General features: G+C 56.7%; 1 protein-coding gene across 1 annotated transcript in view; it reads right to left on the reverse strand.

Annotated features, from left to right (window-relative positions):
• Positions 1 to 12,544: 12,544 nt before the first annotated feature.
• The window catches only part of POLE (DNA polymerase epsilon, catalytic subunit), a gene marked incomplete at its 5' end in the record, with an annotated part of 32,501 nt that continues 24,361 nt past the window's right edge, over positions 12,545 to 20,684 (reverse strand). Inside the window, 16 exons of the mRNA XM_082491898.1 lie at positions 12,545 to 12,949; positions 13,156 to 13,245; positions 13,371 to 13,496; positions 13,777 to 13,977; positions 14,177 to 14,370; positions 14,478 to 14,609; positions 14,733 to 14,925; positions 15,041 to 15,173; positions 15,706 to 15,831; positions 16,120 to 16,293; positions 16,766 to 16,970; positions 17,592 to 17,812; positions 17,962 to 18,185; positions 18,594 to 18,770; positions 19,649 to 19,755; positions 19,837 to 19,990. Coding sequence (XP_082348024.1) covers positions 12,836 to 12,949; positions 13,156 to 13,245; positions 13,371 to 13,496; positions 13,777 to 13,977; positions 14,177 to 14,370; positions 14,478 to 14,609; positions 14,733 to 14,925; positions 15,041 to 15,173; positions 15,706 to 15,831; positions 16,120 to 16,293; positions 16,766 to 16,970; positions 17,592 to 17,812; positions 17,962 to 18,185; positions 18,594 to 18,770; positions 19,649 to 19,755; positions 19,837 to 19,990 — 2,571 coding nt within the window. The 3' untranslated portion in view covers positions 12,545 to 12,835. The remainder of the gene's footprint in view (positions 12,950 to 13,155; positions 13,246 to 13,370; positions 13,497 to 13,776; positions 13,978 to 14,176; positions 14,371 to 14,477; positions 14,610 to 14,732; positions 14,926 to 15,040; positions 15,174 to 15,705; positions 15,832 to 16,119; positions 16,294 to 16,765; positions 16,971 to 17,591; positions 17,813 to 17,961; positions 18,186 to 18,593; positions 18,771 to 19,648; positions 19,756 to 19,836; positions 19,991 to 20,684) is intronic.

A 20,684-nucleotide genomic window follows, 5' to 3' on the forward strand; every position in this document is an offset into this window, starting at 1 on the left:
GAGTAGACTCAGGGACATACCTCCGAGGAATCTCGATTGCATCCCAGAGGACTGAGCATCGTCCAAAGAGAAAAATCACCTTGGGTATCTTCCCTGGAGGAGTCTGGGGTTGCTACCCGGGATCACAGGGCCCTAAAGAGGAAGAGAGTAGACTCAGGGACATACCTCCGAGGAATCTCGATTGCATCCTAGAGGATGGAGCATTCTCCAAGGAAAAAAATCACCTCGGGTATCTTCCCTAGAGGAGTCTGGGGTTGCTACCCGGTATCACAGGGCCCTAAAGCACCAGAAAAATGACTGCAGAAGTCGCCTGGGAGGAGTCTGGGGTGGATCCCGCAGAATGGAGCATTCTCCAAGGAGAAAAATCATCTTGGGTATCTTCCCTGGAGGAATCTGGGGTTGCTACCCAGGATCTCAGGGCCCTAAAGCACAGGAATAAAGTCTGCAGGAGACGCCTGGGAGGAGTCTGGGGTGGATCCCGCAGAATGGAGCATTCTCCAAAGAGAAAAATCATCTCGGGTATCTTCCCTGGAGGAGTCTGGGGTTGCTACCCGGGATCACAGGGCCCTAAACAGGAAGAGAGTAGACTCAGGGACATACCTCCGAGGAATCTCGATTGCATCCCAGAGGACTGAGCATCGTCCAAAGAGAAAAATCATCTTGGGTATCTTCCCTGGAGGAGTCTGGGGTTGCTACCCGGGATCATAGGGCCCTAAATAGGAAGAGAAAAGACTCAGGGACATACCTCCGAGGAATCTCGATTGCATCCTAGAGGATGGAGCATTCTCCAAGGAAAAAAATCACCTCGGGTATCTTCCCTAGAGGAGTCTGGGGTTGCTACCCGGTATCACAGGGCCCTAAAGCACCAGAAAAATGACTGCAGGAGTCGCCTGGGAGGAGTCTGGGGTGGATCCCGCAGAATGGAGCATTCTCCAAGGAGAAAAATCATCTTGGGTATCTTCCCTGGAGGAGTCTGGGGTTCCTACCCAGGATCTCAGGGCCCTAAAGCACAGGAATAAAGTCTGCAGGAGACGCCTGGGAGGAGTCTGGGGTGCATCCCGCAGGATGGAGCATTCTCCAAGTAGAAACATCATCTTGGGTATTTTCCCTGGAGGAGTCTGGGTTTGCTACCCGGGATCACAGGGCCCTAAACAGAAAGAGAAAAGGCTCAGGGACATACCTCCGAGGAATCTCGAGTGCATCCTAGAGAATGGACCATTGCCTTAGGAAAAAAATCACCTCGGGTATCTTCCCTGGAGGAGTCTGGGGTTGCTACCCAGGATCACAGGGCCCTAAACAGAAAGAGAAAAGGCTCAGGGACATACCTCCGAGGAATCTCGAGTGCATCTTAGAGGATGGAGCATTCTCCAAGGACAAAAATCACCTCGGGTATCTTCCCTGGAGGACTCTGGGGTTGCTACCCGGGATCACAGGGCCCTAAACAGGAAGAGAAAAGGCTCAGGGATATACCTCCGAGGAATCTCGATTGCATCCCAGAGGACTGAGCATCGTCCAAGGAGAAAAATCATCTTGGGTATCTTCCCTGGAGGAGTCTGGGGTTGCTACCCGGGATCACAGGGCCCTAAACAGGAGGAGAAAAGGCTCAGGGATATACCTCCGAGGAATCTCGATTGCATCACAGAGGACTGAGCATCGTCCAAAGAGAAAAATCACCTTGGGTATCTTCCCTGGAGGAGTCTGGGGTTGCTACCCGGGATCACAGGGCCCTAAAGAGGAAGAGAGTAGACTCAGGGACATACCTCCGAGGAATCTCGATTGCATCCTAGAGGATGGAGCATTCTCCAAGGAAAAAAATCACCTCGGGTATCTTCCCTAGAGGAGTCTGGGGTTGCTACCCAGGATCTCACGGCACTAAGCCACCGGAAAAAAGACTCATGGCCATACCTGGGAGGAGTCTCGGGTGGATTCTGCAGCATGAACTATTGCCCAAGGAGAGAAATCATCTCCGGTATCTTCCCTGGAGGAGTCTGGGGTTGCTACCCGGGATCTCAGGCCCTAAACAGCAAGAAAAAAGGCTCAGGGACATACCTCCGAGGAATCTCGAGTGCATCCTAGAGAAAGGACCATTGCCTTAGGAAAAAAATCACCTCGGGTATCTTCCCTGGAGGAGTCTGGGGTTGCTACCCTGGATCACAGGGCCCTAAACACCATAAAAATGTCTGAAGGAGTCGCCTGGGAGGACTCTGGGGTGCATCCCGCAGGATGGAGTATTCTCCAAGGAGAAAAATCATCTTGGGTATCTTCCCTGGAGGAGTCTGGGGTTGGTACCCAGGATCATAGGGGCCTAAACCACCAGAGAAACGTCAGAGGGAGACGATTGAAGGAGGTTTCGGTGCATCCAAGAGGACTGAGCATCGTCCAAAGAGAAAAATCATCTTGGGTATCTTCCCTGGAGGAATCTGGGGTTGCTACCCAGGATCTCAGGGCCCTAAAGCACAGGAATAAAGTCTGCAGGAGACGCCTGGGAGGAGTCTGGGGTGGATCCCGCAGAATGGAGCATTCTCCAAAGAGAAAAATCATCTCGGGTATCTTCCCTGGAGGAGTCTGGGGTTGCTACCCGGGATCACAGGGCCCTAAACAGGAAGAGAGTAGACTCAGGGACATACCTCCGAGGAATCTCGATTGCATCCCAGAGGACTGAGCATTGTCCAAAGAGAAAAATCATCTTGGGTATCTTCCCTGGAGGAGTCTGGGGTTGCTACCCGGGATCATAGGGCCCTAAATAGGAAGAGAAAAGACTCAGGGACATACCTCCGAGGAATCTCGATTGCATCCTAGAGGATGGAGCATTCTCCAAGGAAAAAAATCACCTCGGGTATCTTCCCTAGAGGAGTCTGGGGTTGCTACCCGGTATCACAGGGCCCTAAAGCACCAGAAAAATGACTGCAGGAGTCGCCTGGGAGGAGTCTGGGGTGGATCCCGCAGAATGGAGCATTCTCCAAGGAGAAAAATCATCTTGGGTATCTTCCCTGGAGGAGTCTGGGGTTCCTACCCAGGATCTCAGGGCCCTAAAGCACAGGAATAAAGTCTGCAGGAGACGCCTGGGAGGAGTCTGGGGTGCATCCCGCAGGATGGAGCATTCTCCAAAGAGAATAATCATCTTGGATATCTTCCCTGGAGGAGTCTGGGGTTGCTACCCAGGATCTCAGGGCCCTAAAGCACAGGAATAAAGTCTGCAGGAGACGCCTGGGAGGAGTCTGGGGTGCATCCCGCAGGATGGAGCATTCTCCAAGTAGAAAAATCATCTTGGGTATTTTCCCTGGAGGAGTCTGGGTTTGCTACCCGGGATCACAGGGCCCTAAACAGAAAGAGAAAAGGCTCAGGGACATACCTCCGAGGAATCTCGAGTGCATCCTAGAGAATGGACCATTGCCTTAGGAAAAAAATCACCTCGGGTATCTTCCCTGGAGGAGTCTGGGGTTGCTACCCGGGATCACAGGGCCCTAAACAGGAAGAGAAAAGGCTCAGGGATATACCTCCGAGGAATCTCGATTGCATCCCAGAGGACTGAGCATCGTCCAAAGAGAAAAATCATCTTGGGTATCTTCCCTGGAGGAGTCTGGGGTTGCTACCCGGGATCACAGGGCCCTAAACAGGAAGAGAAAAGGCTCAGGGACATACCTCCGAGGAATCTCGATTGCATCCTAGAGGATGGAGCATTCTCAAAGGAAAAAAATCACCTCGGGTATCTTCCCTGGAGGAGTCTGGGGTTGCCACCCGGGATCACAGGGCCCTAAAGCACCAGAGACACATCTGTGGGAAAAGCTTAGAAGGAGTTTTGGGTACATCCCACACGATGGACTATTGCCCAAGGAGAGAAATTATCTTGGGTATCTTCCCTGGAGGAGTCTGGGGTTGCTACCCGGGATCACAGGCCTAAAAGAGCAAGAAAAAAGGCTCAGGGACATACCTCCGAGGAATCTCGAGTGCATCCTAGAGAATGGACCATTGCCTTAGGAAAAAAATCACTTCGGGTATCTTCCCTGGAGGAGTCTGGGGTTGCTACCCGGTATCACAGGGCCCAAAAGCACCAGAAAAATGACTGCAGGAGTCGCCTGGGAGGAGTCTGGGGTGGATCCCGCAGAATGGAGCATTCTCCAAGTAGAAAAATCATCTTGGGTATTTTCCCTGGAGGAGTCTGGGGTTGCTACCCGGGATCACAGGGCCCTAAACAGGAATAGAAAAGGCTCAGGGATATACCTCCGAGGAATCTCGAGTGCATCCTAGAGGATGGAGCATTCTCCCAGGAAAAAAATCACCTCGGGTATCTTCCCTAGAGGAGTCTGGGGTTGCTACCCGGTATAACAGGGCCCAAAAGCACCAGAAAATGACTGCAGGAGTTGCCTGGGTGGAGTCTGGGGTGGATCCCGCAGAATGGAGCATTCTCCAAGTAGAAAAATCATCTTGGGTATCTTCCCTGGAGGAGTCTGGGGTTGCTACCCGGGATCACAGAGCCCTAAAGCACAGGAATAAAGTCTGCAGGAGACACCTGGAAGGAGTCTGGGGTGCATCCCGCAGGATGGAGCATTCTCCAAGGAGAAAAATCATCTTGGATATCTTCCCTGGAGGAGTCTGGGGTTGCTACCCAGGATCTTAGGGCGCTAAAGCACAGGAATAAAGTCTGCAGGAGACGCCTGGGAGGAGTCTGGGGTGGATCCCGCAGAATGGAGCATTCTCCAAAGAGAAAAATCATCTTGGGTATCTTCCCTGGAGGAGTCTGGGGTTGCTACCCGGGATCACAGGGCCCTAAACAGGAAGAGAAAAGGCTCAGGGATATACCTCCGAGGAATCTCGATTGCATCCCAGAGGACTGAGCATTGTCCAAAGAGAAAAATAATCTTGGGTATCTTCCCTGGAGGAGTCTGGGGTTGCTACCCGGGATCACAGGCCCTAAACAGCAAGAAAAAAGGCTCAGGGACATACCTCCGAGGAATCTCGATTGCATCCTAGAGGATGGACCATTACCCAAGGAAAAAAATCGGCTCGGGTATCTTCCCTAGAGGAGTGTGGGGTTGCTACCCGGTATCACAGGGCCCAAAAGCACCAGAAAAATGACTGCAGGAGTCGCCTGGGAGGAGTCTGGGGTGGATCCCGCAGAATGGAGCATTCTCCAAGGAGAAAAATCATCTTGGGTATCTTCCCTGGAGGAGTCTGGGGTTGCTACCCAGGATCTCAGGGCCCTAAAGCACAGGAATAAAGTCTGCAGGAGACGCCTGGGAGGAGTCTGGGGTGCATCCCGCAGGATGGAGCATTCTCCAAAGAGAAAAATCATCTTGGGTATCTTCCCTGGAGGAGTCTGGGGTTGCTACCCGGGATCTCAGGGCCCTAAAGCACAGGAATAAAGTCTGCAGGAGACGCCTGGGAGGAGTCTGGGGTGCATCCCGCAGGATGGAGCATTCTCCAAGTAGAAAAATCATCTTGGGTATTTTCCCTGGAGGAGTCTGTGGTTGCTACCCGGGATCACAGGGCCCTAAACAGGAAGAGAAAAGGCTCAGGGATATACCTCCGAGGAATCTCGATTGCATCCTAGAGGATGGAGCATTCTCCAAGTAGAAAAATCATCTCGGGTATCTTCCCTGGAGAAGTCTGGGGTTGCTACCCGGGATCACAGGGCCCTAAAGGACAGGAAAAACATCGGCAGGTGACACCGTGGAGGAGTCTTGGGTGGACCCCGCAGGATGGAGCATTCTCCAAGGAGAAAAATCATCTTGGGTATCTTCCCTGGAGGAGTCTGGGGTTGCTACCCGGGATCACAGGGCCCTAAACAGGAAGAGAGTAGACTCAGGGACATACCTCCGAGGAATCTCAATTGCATCCTAGAGGATGGAGCATTCTCCAAGTAGAAAAATCATCTCGGGTATCTTCCCTGGAGGAGTCTGGGGTTGCTACCCGGGATCACAGGGCCCTAAAGGACAGGAAAAACATCGGCAGGAGACACCGTGGAGGAGTCTTGGGTGGACCCCGCAGAATGGAGCATTCTCCAAGTAGAAAATCATCTTGGGTATTTTCCCTGGAGGAGTCTGGGGTTGCTACCCGGGATCACAGGGCCCGAAACAGGAGGAGAAAAGGCTCAGGGATATACCTCCGAGGAATCTCGATTGCATCCCAGAGGACTGAGCATCGTCCAAAGAGAAAAATCATCTTGGGTATCTTCCCTGGAGGAGTCTGGGGTTGCTACCCGGGATCACAGGGCCCTAAAGGACAGGAAAAACATCGGCAGGAGACACCGTGGAGGAGTCTTGGGTGGACCCCGCAGGATGGAGCATTCTCCAAGGAGAAAAATCATCTTGGGTATCTTCCCTGGAGGAGTCTGGGGTTGCTACCCGGGATCACAGGGCCCTAAACAGCAAGAGAAAAGGCTCAGGGACATACCTCTGAGGAATCTCGATTGCATCCTAGAGGATGGAGCATTCTCCAAGTAGAAAAATCATCTTGGGTATCTTCCCTGGAGGAGTCTGGGGTTGCTACCCGGGATCACAGAGCCCTAAAGCACAGGAATAAAGTCTGCAGGAGACGCCTGGGAGGAGTCTGGGGTGCATCCCGCAGGATGGAGCATTCTCCAAGGAGAAAAATCATCTTGGATATCTTCCCTGGAGGAGTCTGGGGTTGCTACCCAGGATCTCAGGGCGCTAAAGCACAGGAATAAAGTCTGCAGGAGACGCCTGGGAGGAGTGTGGGGTGGATCCCGCAGAATGGAGCATTCTCCAAAGAGAAAAATCATCTTGGGTATCTTCCCTGGAGGAGTCTGGGGTTGCTACCCGGGATCACAGGGCCCTAAACAGGAAGAGAAAAGGCTCAGGGATATACCTCCGAGGAATCTCGATTGCATCCCAGAGGACTGAGCATTGTCCAAAGAGAAAAATAATCTTGGGTATCTTCCCTGGAGGAGTCTGGGGTTGCTACCCGGGATCACAGGCCCTAAACAGCAAGAAAAAAGGCTCAGGGACATACCTCCGAGGAATCTCGATTGCATCCTAGAGGATGGACCATTACCCAAGGAAAAAAATCGGCTCGGGTATCTTCCCTAGAGGAGTGTGGGGTTGCTACCCGGTATCACAGGGCCCAAAAGCACCAGAAAAATGACTGCAGGAGTCGCCTGGGAGGAGTCTCGCGTGGATCCCGCAGGATGGAGCATTCTCCAAGGAGAAAAATCATCTTGGGTATCTTCCCTGGAGGAGTCTGGGGTTGCTACCCGGGATCTCAGGGCCCTAAAGCACAGGAATAAAGTCTGCAGGAGACGCCTGGGAGGAGTCTGGGGTGCATCCCGCAGGATGGAGCATTCTCCAAGGAGAAAAATCATCTTGGGTATCTTCCCTGGAGGAGTCTGGGGTTGCTACCCGGGATCTCAGGGCCCTAAAGCACAGGAATAAAGTCTGCAGGAGACGCCTGGGAGGAGTCTGGGGTGCATCCCGCAGGATGGAGCATTCTCCAAGTAGAAAAATCATCTTGGGTATTTTCCCTGGAGGAGTCTGTGGTTGCTACCCGGGATCACAGGGCCCTAAACAGGAAGAGAAAAGGCTCAGGGATATACCTCCGAGGAATCTCGATTGCATCCTAGAGGATGGAGCATTCTCCAAGTAGAAAAATCATCTCGGGTATCTTCCCTGGAGGAGTCTGGGGTTGCTACCCGGGATCACAGGGCCCTAAAGGACAGGAAAAACATCGGCAGGTGACACCGTGGAGGAGTCTTGGGTGGACCCCGCAGGATGGAGCATTCTCCAAGGAGAAAAATCATCTTGGGTATCTTCCCTGGAGGAGTCTGGGGTTGCTACCCGGGATCACAGGGCCCGAAACAGGAAGAGAGTAGACTCAGGGACATACCTCCGAGGAATCTCAATTGCATCCTAGAGGATGGAGCATTCTCCAAGTAGAAAAATCATCTTGGGTATCTTCCCTGGAGGAGTCTGGGGTTGCTACCCGGGATCACAGGGCCCTAAAGGACAGGAAAAACATCGGCAGGAGACACCGTGGAGGAGTCTTGGGTGGACCCCGCAGAATGGAGCATTCTCCAAGTAGAAAATCATCTTGGGTATTTTCCCTGGAGGAGTCTGGGGTTGCTAGCCGGGATCACAGGGCCCGAAACAGGAGGAGAAAAGGCTCAGGGATATACCTCCGAGGAATCTCGATTGCATCCCAGAGGACTGAGCATCGTCCAAAGAGAAAAATCATCTTGGGTATCTTCCCTGGAGGAGTCTGGGGTTGCTACCCGGGATCACAGGGCCCTAAAGGACAGGAAAAACATCGGCAGGAGACACGGTGGAGGAGTCTTGGGTGGACCCCGCAGGATGGAGCATTCTCCAAGGAGAAAAATCATCTTGGGTATCTTCCCTGGAGGAGTCTGGGGTTGCTACCCGGGATCACAGGGCCCTAAACAGGAAGAGAAAAGGCTCAGGGACATACCTCCGAGGAATCTCGATTGCATCCTAGAGGATGGAGCATTCTCCAAGTAGAAAAATCATCTCGGGTATCTTCCCTAGAGGAGTCTGGGGTTGCTACCCGGGATCTCATGTCACTAAGCCACCGGAAAAAAGACTCATGGCCATACCTGGGAGGAGTCTTGGGTGGATTCTGCAGCATGAACCATTGCCCAAGGAGAGAAATCATCTCCGGTATCTTCCCTGGAGGAGTCTGGGGTTGCTACCCAGGATCTCAGGCCCTAAACAGCAAGAAAAAAGGCTCAGGGACATACCTCCGAGGAATCTCGAGTGCATCCTAGAGAATGGACCATTGCCTTAGGAAAAAAATCACCTCGGGTGTCTTCCCTGGAGGAGTCTGGGGTTGCTACCCGGTATCACAGGGCACTAAAGCACCAGAAAAATGACTGCAGGAGTCGCCTGGGAGGAGTCTGGGGTGGATCCCGCAGAATGGAGCATTCTCCAAGTAGAAAAATCACCTTGGGTATCTTCCCTGGAGGAGTCTGGGGTTGCTACCCAGGATCACAGGGCCCTAAAGCACAGGAATAAAGTCTGCAGGAGACGCCTGGGAGGAGTCTGGGGTGCATCCCGCAGGATGGAGCATTCTCCAAGGAGAAAAATCATCTTGGGTATCTTCCCTGGAGGAGTCTGGGGTTGCTACCCGGGATCACAGGGCCCTAAAGCACCAGAGACACATCTGTGGGAAAAGCTTAGAAGGAGTTTTGGGTACATCCCACACGATGGACTATTGCCCAAGGAGAGAAATTATCTGGGGTATCTTCCCTGGAGGAGTCTGGGGTTGCTACCCGGGATCACAGGGCCCTAAACAGGAAGACAAAAGGCTCAGGGATATACCTCCGAGGAATCTCGATTGCATCCCAGAGGACTGAGCATCGTCCAAAGAGAAAAATCATCTGGGGTATCTTCCCTGGAGGAGTCTGGGGTTGCTACCCGGGATCACAGGGCCCTAAACAGGAAGAGAAAAGGCTCAGGGACATACCTCCGAGGAATCTCGATTGCATCCTATAGGATGAAGCATTCTCCAAGTAGAAAAATCATCTCGGGTATCTTCCCTGGAGGAGTCTGGGGCTGCTACCCGGGATCACAGGGCCCTAAAGGACAGGAAAAACATCGGCAGGAGACACCGTGGAGGAGTCTTGGGTGGACCCCGCAGGATGGAGCATTCTCCAAGGAGAAAAATCATCTTGGGTATCTTCCCTGGAGGAGTCTGGGGTTGCTACCCGGGATCACAGGGCCCTAAAGCACCAGAGACACATCTGTGGGAAAAGCTTATAAGGAGTTTTGGGTACATCCCACACGATGGACTATTGCCCAAGGCGAGAAATCATCTTGGGTATTTTCTCTGGAGGAGTCTGGGGTTGCTACCCGGGATCACTGGGCCCTAAATAACCAGATAAAAACACTCAGGGACGTACCTGCGAGGAATCTCAGGTGGATCCCAGAGGAATGAGCATTTTCCAAAGAGAAAAATCATCTCGAGTATTTTCCCTGGAGGAGTCTGGCTTTGCTACCCGGGATCACAGCGCCCTAGAGCACAGGAAAAAAGATTCAGGCACATACCTGGGAGGAGTCTCGGTTGCATGCCAGAGGATGGAACATTTTCCAAGGAGAAAAATCATCTCTGGTGTCTTCCCTGGAGGTTTCTGGGGTTGCTAACTGGGATCTCAGGTCCTTGAAGCAGTGGTCAAAACCACCAGGAGTTGCCTGGGAAGATTCTTGGGCAGAGCCTGGATGTTAGATTTTGATAGAAAATTAGTATTTTGGTAGAGAAAACCATCTCTGGTTTCCATGCTTGGAAGCCCCTGAGGTGCCTCCAGTGGAAGCAGGGGAGGGGTTGGGCAGTGCATGTGTCCCCTGGAGCCATGGCTGCCCTGGAGGCCACGCAAAAGGTCTTGCTCGAGTGCTCAGGGAACAGCCCATCGCCACTTTTGGGGTCAGGAAGGAATTTTTCCCCCGGGGCACACTGGCACAGGCCCCCAGGCGTTTTTCGTCTTCCTCTGCAGCCCCGAGCACAGCCCCTTGCCAGGGCTCCTCGGGGCCAGTTGTGGCCAGCGGTTCCCTGTCCTGGCAGGAGCGGGAGTCCAGCGGTGCCCTCCATCCCTCCGCCTCTCCTCCCTGTGCCAGCTTGGCAGGGGCACCTCCGGGACCTCCCTGCACGAGCCCCCCGGGGGTCTTCTGCCCTGGGCCGGGCACGGCCTGCTTGCACAGGCTGCAGGCGCCATGCTGCCTCAGGACGGAGCGGGCAATCGAAGCGGAGCCTCCGTCTCCTCTGCCAGAGCCGCCGGCTGTGCCTCGTCTGTCCCGGCCGCAGCCCGAGAGCGTCTCCACCGGCCCGGGCCCGACCCTGTGCCCCGGGGGAGCCCCGCAGCCTCTGCCCCGCCGCCAGCCCGCCTCTCCCCGGGCCCGTCCCCGTCCCCGCCGGCACCGGGGGGAGCGCCGCCAGCGGCCGCAGCCCGGCCCCTCTCCGCACCCCCGCTGCCCGCCGACGGCCGCCCCGCCAGACCCCCGGCAGCAGCGGGCAGGGGCGGGGCCGCGCCCGGGGGACGCCCGACGGCTGCGCCGCTGCCCGCTCCCGCGGGGACCCGCTCACGGGCCCGCCGGCTCCGCGCTTCTGCCCTCGGGCCCCGCCGCGGCCTCCGCAGCCTCCGCGGAGCGAGGCCCACACGCCCCCTGCCCGCAGCCCCCGCACGCACCCACCGGGACCCCCGGCCCCCTCCGCGCCCACACCTGCCCCGCCGCTCCGCCGGGGCTCCCGCCGCACGGCCCGGCCCGGGCCCGCAGGGCCGCAGCCCACTCGAGCCGAGCCGAGCCGAGCCCGGCCCAGCCCGGCCCGGCCCGGCCCGGCCCGGCCCAGACGAGCCGAGCCCAGCCGAGCCGACCCAGCCAGCCGTGCGGGCAGAGCCGGGCCGAGCCGGGCGGGGGGAGCAGGCGGCCGGCGCGGCCGGAGCGAGGCAGTGCCGCCTCCCCGGGACTCCCTCCCGCCTCTGCCGGGGATGGGGGCGGGTGGCCGAGCAGCGCAGCGTCCCCGCAGGGCCCTCCCTGCCCTCTGCACCTGCGGGAGCAGACAAGTCCCCCCCAGGAGAGGCACTCCACGCTGTTCCATCCTTCCCCCGCTCTCTGCCCCCCTGCCCGTCCCCAGCGTCTTCCCGTCCTTTGGGACCTGCTCCTTGCTGCCCGGCCAGCTCCTCTGGGAAGCCCCTTCCCGGGCACTCTTGGGCCAGCAGGCAGTGCCAACGGCGTCCCTGGCAAGGGCCTGTGGCCCAACGCCTGTGGCAACCCAGCCCCGTCCTGCTGGGGAGGGCGAGGATGGGGCTGTGCTCGTGGCCGGGCAGGAGCAGTGTGGGTTGGGGGGATGCTGCCACACCCCCAGGGATGCCATAGCCGTGGACATGCTGTGCCCGCAGGGATGCCATGCCCGTGGGGGTTGCCGTGGCCATTGGGGTGCTGCGCCTGGGGGATTGCCACGTCTGTGGAGATTCTACGCCCGCAAGGACGTCATGCTCATCGTGGTGCTGTACGTATGGGGATGCCATGCCCCTGGAGATGCTGTGCCCATGGAGGCTCATTGGGATGCTGTGCCTGCAGCGCGCTGGCACTGTGTGAGGTCTGCTGGTCCCTGCTGCAGGACTGGGTGATCAGTGTGACCATCAGCTGGAACTGCAACCTGGACCTGTCTGACAGTGAGTGCCGCCCTCGCTACTCCTTCCACCACCTTCACCCCAAAAGGACTTTGGCTTCCCCTTGGCTACAGCTACAGGTGACGGCCCTGTCCCTGCTGCCCCGCATCCTTCATCCAGCCCTGTCCCACCATCCCCACAGCGCCCATTGGTCTGACGATGCTCTGTGGGGGGGGGGGGCATCACCCTGGGGTGCTCCAGCCTCAGACCAGCCCATCCTGTCCCTGCCCAGTTACCGCTGCAGCTGGAAAGAGCAATGGTGGCGGGGGGGGCTGCAGGGATCGGATATGGACAGGTCCTTGGTCCTTCCTGCCCAGCAAGGACACAGGTCCAGCCCCTCAGCTCCATGCACCCCCCCATGGCCACAGATCCTGCTTCCCCCCTCCCCCAAACTACACCTGCCTTCTACGATCCATTTATTTATAGGAATTCAACATTAAAACCACACCTGGGGGCCAGCACAGCCCTGTGGAGCACAGCTCCAGCCCTTGGTGCCCCCAGACCCCCGTGCCCAGCAGCGGGGGGCAGGAAAGCCCTGTACCCAGCACGGCTCCTGCCTTCCCTCGCCGCAGGAGGGGTGCGCAGCTTCTCTGGGCTCCGGCACATGGCCAAGGGCGTCCATGACCACTCTCCCGTGGACATGACAGTGTGGCCCCAATGCCCCATCTGACACTGTGCAGGCAGGAGGAACAGCCCACCACCTCACTGCTGGAGCTGAGGGTTGGTGCGCAGCAGCCACTCGATGGTTTCCAGCAGGTAGGCCATGCCATAATGCCGGGCAATGTTCTGGAAGACGTTGACGTGCTCCATGAAGGTCTGTGGAGAAGGGAGCAGGGAGGGAAGGCGGCTGCCCAGCACCCCTGGGTAGCAGGGGGCTCCAGGAGGGGGGCCAGGGAGGGCTGGTGGAGCAGCCCAGCAGGTCCCCAGGGACAAGCAGAGGAACAGGCCACCACAGGGCTCCTTGCTGTTCCTCCAGGAGCCGCTGGCATGGGGCTGGACGAGGCAGGAGGGCGCAGGCGTACCTGAGAGGAGATGGTGAGGGCGAAGTCTCCAGCGCAGCTGCAGTACACAGGCATGTGTGTCTCCTTCACACCATGACACTTCTTGCACACCTGCAGCCCAAGGAATTTTAGGGGGGGCAGGAGACGAGGCCAAGCCCCCCTGCCCGGGGCAGAGAGAACGTGTCCGGCCTCAGCCAGCTGAGGGGACAGGCAGAACGGGGGATCCCCACTCTCACCAGGTCCTGCAGCACGAAGGCCATCAGCTTCTTCTGCAGGGCTTCCACCAGCGCTGCTTCGATGGCATCGGAGTCGTACTGCGCCTGGCAGTTGGAGCAGACCCAGCTGGGCAGCACCGACCCATCCTAGGGGCAAAGAGGAGGGAGGTGATCACTGAGAATCTGAAGCCACCGGCATGGTGGAACCCATTTCTGGAGAGGACAGAGCATCAGCCAAAGCCAAGGCATGCTCAGACCTGTCACAAGCAGCTAGAAAAGGAGGGGAACAGCAAATGGCCTTTAGGTGAGGTCATTCACCGGCAGCAAGCAGAACAAAGGGGCTGAGAGACAAGAGGAGTAATGGGATTGACTGGTCTCCGGCATTGCCATACTGGGGCCTCCGGTGTCCCCGGAAAAGAGGCTGCACCTGGGAGAGGGCAGGGTCCTTGCACAGGTCCAGGTCCCTGCAGAAGTTGCAGTTCCTGCAGATGACTTCAGGGAGCACGTAGGAGCGGCAGGGGTCCCGAAACTGGGCTGCTTCTGAGAACTCGCCCACTTCGATGAGGCGCAGCAGGTCCCGGCGCAGTTTGTTCACCTGGTTGGTTATGTTGGCATCCAGGGAGAGGACCTACAAGAACAAGAGCCAGGTGAGACTACCGGCAGAGAAGAAAGCTCATACCCTCGTGACCTCATAGGGATGCAGGGCAAGACAGACCACTTGTAGAGCACTCCTGGAGGAAAGCTGCAGCAAATCTGAGCCATGGACATGCACTAGAATTTAAGCGACTGCAAACCTTCAGAAAAGGGGCCCGGCCCACCCCGCTGACCTTGCAAACGTATTTGATGAACTCCAGAGCCGGATTGTTGAGTGGCAAGTAGGAGCCAGGCAGCACTGGGAACATATCTGAGGGCTCAGTGGCATTACGAGAACCAGCCATCTTCTTCTGGATCTTCTGGGTGATGGTGAAGAAGCTCTGGGTGAGCTCATTGGCCACGTAATCCTGTGAGAAGGTGATCATGCCTAGAGAGACGGAGCAGAGAGCACTTGAGCTGTATGGTGGCATAGGCGGACAGCAAGGTGGGTGGCTCTCTGCAGGCACCAGGGCTGCCCCGTGGCTCGGCACTCACCGGGCATTGCCCCCATCTCCCCCAGTGCCTCCTGGGACACCTGGCTGGTGCTCCTCCTCTTGACGGGGGTGCTCCCGGGGGCATTGCGCCGCAGCTCCTCCTTCACGCTGTGGTACACGGCCACAATGTAGGCTGGGGAGACACGAGCAAAGCTCCAGCTCCAGCTCCAGCCAGCGCCAGCAGCCACCCCGCTGCAGGCTCTCTCTGGCACAGGGGAGGCACGAGTGACCTCGTCAACTCCCTGGGACTGCTCACCCGACACGATCATCAGGAAGTAGCTCTGGCAGGACGCGGCCTGGGGCAGGAACTGCGCGATGTTCCAGCTGTTCTCCAGCAGCTCCTCCACATTCGGCTCCCCTTCCTCCTCCTCTTCTTGCCTCGCCACCTCCTCCTCCTCTTCCTCGCTGTCCTCCTCCTCCTCCAACACTTGTCTCTTGCTGGTGTCCTTCTGGAGGGAGACAGTGATAGCGCAGCAGTTCCTCGTGCCCGGCCAACACCTCCCTGCTCAGCTCAACCCCACCACCCTGCTGCTACCACGGTACTGAGCGCTTCCCAGCTCTTACCTCCCCGTAGTGGATGCGAGAATCCACTTTTCCCTTGATACCTCCATAATTGGCTGGATCCATCCAGAGCAGAAACTCCCAGCAGCGGGAGAAGGAGATGGTCAGAGAGTGGAAGATCTCCTTGGAGTGAATGCTGGAGGGCAGAGACTGCAGTCACCCACAGCATTTGCATCATCCCTAGTTCAGAGCCTTCTCTGTGGGACACTGCGAGGAGGAGGTGGTGCTGGTAAGGAGAGAGGGAATTCCCTTCTCCCATCCCACCACTGGTGGGGACCCCAGGGGAAGCCATGCCTGAGGAGTTTTGGCTCCCTACGCTTGTGTTGAGGTGCCTGTACCATGGCTGGGGTGCTGACAGCCAGCCAGGGGATGAGGTGCTGGGCACATCAAGTTCTCCTGAAGGTCTCTTCTGGATTAAATCCTATGATTATTCTTGGAATATTACCTATAGAGGACAGCTAAGGGACAAATCCCTACTTCAGGAATGACTGCAAGAGAACTGGGCAACCTTGTCCCTCCAGTAGCTTTGCCAATAAAAAAAAAAAAAGAAATTCAGTACTGAGGCCCATCAAAAGGTCTCAGCATCCTCCTTCCTGCTCCTGAGCCCTTGCTTGGCTCCATCATCCTGGAGCCCCACCTCCAGTCCCGGCTTGGCAATCGCACCCTACCTGTTGATGATGTACTCCATGTAGCTGATGGCGTCCTCGATGCGTCGCTTCTTGGTGCACAGAATGATCCGGTTGAAGTTGGCATAAACCACCGAGGAGCCCAGACGCTTGAACTCAGCCACCAGCCTGCAAGCAGGGCACAGGAGCGCTAGTCAGCGGGCAGAAAGGCAAAGCTCGAGGAGCAGATGCAACCCGTGGACGACATGCCAATCCAGCACAGTCAAGAGTCAAACATGTTGGTGATGCTACGCAAGGGACCTCACCCAAACAGTCCAGGAGGTCCAGCGTACTGCCCGCCTCTCTGGAGGCTGCGGCAGAGAGGAGTGACTGTGGGTGACAACAGCATCCTGGTCACCAACACCACGCCTCTCCCTTCCCCGCTCACCAGCCTGGCGTGCTCCATGTCTCACTTACTGCAGGAAAAGCTTCTTCATCATGTTGTGGAGCGTGCGGTGCAGTGCCGGGTCATAGAGCAGGGAGGAAGGAGAGCGGAGCCAGCGGTAGAAGTGAATGACCTGGTTGTCTGCGTAGACGTTGTGATACTGTGTGATCTCCTTCACCCAACTCACCACCATGCTCTTCAGGATCCTGCCAGGGAACAGAAACCAGTATCACTCCACCGGCCACGGGCGATCCCTTCCCCCTTCCATACAAGGAGATGTTTTCGGATACACTGGAGGATTCAGAGTGGGAACTCCGCCAGAGCAGAGACATAAGAGCCCTTGGTGTTACGAGCCACAGGGTAAATATGTGCCTCTGCAACCTGGTGGAGCACGAAGAAAGGAGAAACAGGAAAGGGCAAAGTCTTCACCAACATCCTCATACACCTGCTGGCTGAGCTACCAGGCAGTTCTGAGCCCAGGATCTTCAAGTCTCTCAGAGAAGATGCCTGCCCTGCCCTTGAGATCTGAATTTATATTTAGAGCACCCCACAAGCCCCATTACTGTCACAAGTCTGGGAAAGGCAAAAACCACGAGGGAATGAGAGGCAGGACCTCCAGTGGGACCTGCCGGGATGGAGACCGGATGCTCCATCTCCTGCTGGTTCCTAGAGCTGTACCTGAAAGTGTTGGAGCAGAGGGCAGTTTCATCATAGCTGGCTGGGATGTTGGCTGCTTGGTTCCCTGTCACCATGTCTTCGAGGGACGCCTGCTGAATCACGTCAAAGCTGATGCTCATGCTGGAGCCTCCTTCCATGTCGTTTATGTGGTGGGACTGCAACACCGTGTTTACAGCCAGGCTCTGGATGTCCAGCTCCAGACACACTAATGGCAAACACAACCTCTCAGCAGGCAGGCAGGCAGGGCAGAGGACCGACGAGGACACCCTCCCTGCCCCTCTGCCAGAAGTGCTTTTCACAGTTATAAGGGTGATCTACAGGTGTTGCGTCACTGAGTGCGGAGATGCTTTCACAGGCCTGACTGTCTTGGCCGGCAGTTGTCTTCCAACAAGACTTGGCCCTACTAACCCTCTGGGGACCGCCAGTTTTTTCTGGAAGCTTCAACAGAGGACCTCAGAAGAGCTTCTTATCTAGCCCCAGATCCCACCATCAACAAAAGCTTCTGCTTCTGAGAAAGACCTGTCCTAGGGTCACCAGGGATGACCAGTTGAGCTAGTCTGATACACTACAGGTAGTCTTCTGACTGCTGCGGTTGGTGGCCATGAATTGGGAAAGAATCTGCATTTGGATGCCTGCACACATTGCAGGCGAGACCTCCCTGCCCCAGGACATGCCGCTTGTGTGCACCTTGCCCAGATCACTGCTGAAACGCCAAAGCTGCTGCTGACTACTGTCAATACAGAGACCATATCCATCCTTCTACAGGGCTTGCAGAGCAGGATCCAGCTCTGACCCCACTCAGCGCTACGACCCTACTCCCTCTCACCTGTGGAATAGCAGCCAGGGTTGTTTATCTCCACGGAGGCTCTCTCATCAAACTCCATGACCAGGCGGTTGTCATCAGCCTCCTTACCCCCCAGGTCCGGGCGGGCTGTGGGCGAGAGCCACAGCAAGTGGTTGTGACGACGCAGGTGGCGTGAGAAGAACAGGTCAGAGCCGAAGGTGGAGATGTCATCGGGGAGGTTCCCAATGGGGATGTGGTAGTACCTGGGGCACAGAGAGGTGAACGGTCATTGGGGTGAGCAGAGCTGCAGAGAAGACAGGGACCCCTGCCCATCCCCTCAAGGCACAAGGTAGCCTCCTGAGGTCCCATCAAGGGTGCAGCAGCCCCAGAGGAACGTGGCCACCCCGGGCACCTGCTCATCTCGAAAGCCTGGGAGAGGCAGGTGTCCAGGTTGAGGTAGTGGCGGATCATGCGGCGGGCAGCATGGCGCTGCCAGTCCAGGACCGAGTAGCTGATGTCATCTACCAGCCGGATGGGGACCAGGGGGAACTCCTCGATGATGGGGATCCCACTTGCCAGCCGTTTCAGGTCCCAGTTAGACTGCACAGCGACCAGCGTGGGGCCCCGACGCTCGTCCTGCACGAAGGAGAGGACATGTCCCGGTGCACCACTCCAGTGAGCACCTCTGCTCAGCAGGAAACTGGCAGTGCCGGCTGCCCCATCTCCACAGTGGGTCCCCATGGTGGGGACAGCACATCCCAACACTCCTGAAGCACCCACCTCCATGCAAGCAGCTCTCCAGCTGAGCGCAGGGATGGGGGGAGACACTGAGGTGGCCTTAGTGCTGCCACCGCCCTATGCAAACCACTCCAAGCAATACAAAGCCCTTGAGCAACACCCATTTCTACCCTTGACCTTCGGGCCAGCAGGTATGTGCAAGCGCTCTTAGAACTGGTGCACCACTGCCTTCCACATCACCCTCCTCTTCCCACGTGCCTGCATGGACAAAGTCCCATGGGGACCTTCCTCACACCTTCATCTCACCTTGTAGCCCAGCAGTAGCCGCTGGATGGCTCTGTAGACGGCCTTGGGGTCAGTCTCAGCACGCACTTCAAAGGTGTGCTTGTCCGGGGGCAGCAGGTCTTCACCCACCTTTTCCAGCAGCGCAGTGCGCTCCGCCGAGAAGAGGGTGGTGAGATTCGGCATCTGGTTGCTGCGTACCTGGGCCCAAGGGGGATCGGGTTGGAACAGGGGGGAGAGGGATCCCGGCCATGTGGTCCTGGGGGGTTCTCCCCTCCATGCATCACCAGATGCCTTCCACCAAGCTCTGCCGAAACACGGCAGGGATGTGCAACGTGCGGAGAAACCTCCCGCTGCTTGATGCCCATTCATATAATCATAGAATGGTTTGGGGTAGAAGGGACCTTTAAAGACCATCCAGTCCAGCCCCCTGCCATGAGCAGGGACTTCTTCAAGTAGATCAGGTTGCTCAGAGCCCCGTCCAACCTGAGCTGGAATGTTTCCAGGGATGGGGCATCCGCAATTTCTCTGGTCAATCTGTTCCAGTGTCTCACCACCCTCATCATAAAACATTTCCTTCTTATATCTAATCTAAGTCTCCCCTCTTTTAGTTTAAAACTGTTACCCCTTGTACTATCGCTACAGGCCCTACTAAAAAGTATACCCCCACCTTTCTTACAAGCCCCCTTCAAGCATTGAAAGGCCACAATAAGGTGTCCCCGGAGCCTTCTCTTCTCCAGGCTGAACCTCCCACCTCTCCCAGCCTGTCCTCCCAGCAGAGGGGCTCCAGCCCTCCCAGCATCTCTGGGGCCTCCTCTAGCCCTGCTCCAACAGTTCCATGTCCTTCTGCTGGGGGGACCCCCCGAGCCGGAGGCAGCACTGTGGGGGGGTCTCCCCAGAGCAGAGCAGAGCGCAGCAGAGGGGCACAATCCCCCCCTCGCCCTGCTGGCCACGCTGCGGGGGATGCAGCCCGGGATGCCGGGGGCTCGCTGGGCTGCCAGCACACATCACCAGCTCATATCCAGCTCTTCATCCAGCAGTACCCTCAACCCCCCCAAGTCTCCAAAGTCCCACCTTACCTTGTCCAGCACGAAGACGGCAGCTTTGCGCTGTGAGGGGATGAAGAGGCCCAAGAGTGCCTTGCTGCCCTGGGAGCTGTGGTAGAGGTAGATGTGGCGAATACTTCCTAAGGGACACAGAGCACAGAGCATCAGTGGTCCCCGCAGGTGCCAGCTGCCCCACAAGCCCCTCTCCCAGGGTGCCTCACCTGGCTCCAGGTAAGTGAACTGGGCCAGCGAGCGCATCTCCAGGTGCTCAATGTCAAAGGTTTCAGCCTCTCGCCCTGCCAGGTGCCTGACGAGCTGCCTGCTGACCATACAGACGCAGCCCAGCTGGATCAGGGCACGGAGGAGGAGCGGCACCTGTAACGATGGGGAGAGACGTGGTGGAACAACGCTCTGCTACCCAGCTCCTCTTGGGGGTTTCAGACCTAGAACAGCCCAGCTTCAAAACCACAGGTAGGACACACCTGAGGTGCCTCCAGCATGAGTTTGGTATTAGCACCCTTGCCGGTGCTGGAGATGCACAACAAGTATCTTAATTCTTAATTCACACATGTTCTTATCTAGGCCCAGATCCCACCATCAAGGGCAGCAGCAGGCACTCTGGAGGACGTGGAGCGATAGCTGATCAATCTTGCAACTCTGCAACTTGTGGTTTGGCACTCCCTCGAGACAAAGGCTTCACCTGAAGCCCCAGATAAGCGGCACAGTGGGACATCCACCACTGATTTACCCTGTTTTCTTAACCCTTAAATTCCACCACGGCAGAAAACTCCTCCTGAATTACTTGCTCTGGGACCCAGTCTCAAAACAGTGAGAAGCAACAAACATTCCTTGCCTGATCATGCTTCCCTCTTGCCAGCTCTGATTTGACAGAGCCCTAGTACATCCCATTTTCAGATCTCTTTAGCAAGCCAAAGCATTCCCCTGTCCCTAAGTCCCATCCCTGCAAGGAAACCATTCCCTCCCTCGCATCCTCCTCATTCTCCTGTGTTAGTCCTGCTACGTTTTTCGGACACCATGCTCAGGACTGCACTGCAGATGTGTAAAGATC

The sequence above is a fragment of the Vanellus vanellus genome (assembly GCF_965231255.1).
Source record: "Vanellus vanellus genome assembly, chromosome: 16".
Taxonomy (NCBI): domain Eukaryota; kingdom Metazoa; phylum Chordata; class Aves; order Charadriiformes; family Charadriidae; genus Vanellus; species Vanellus vanellus.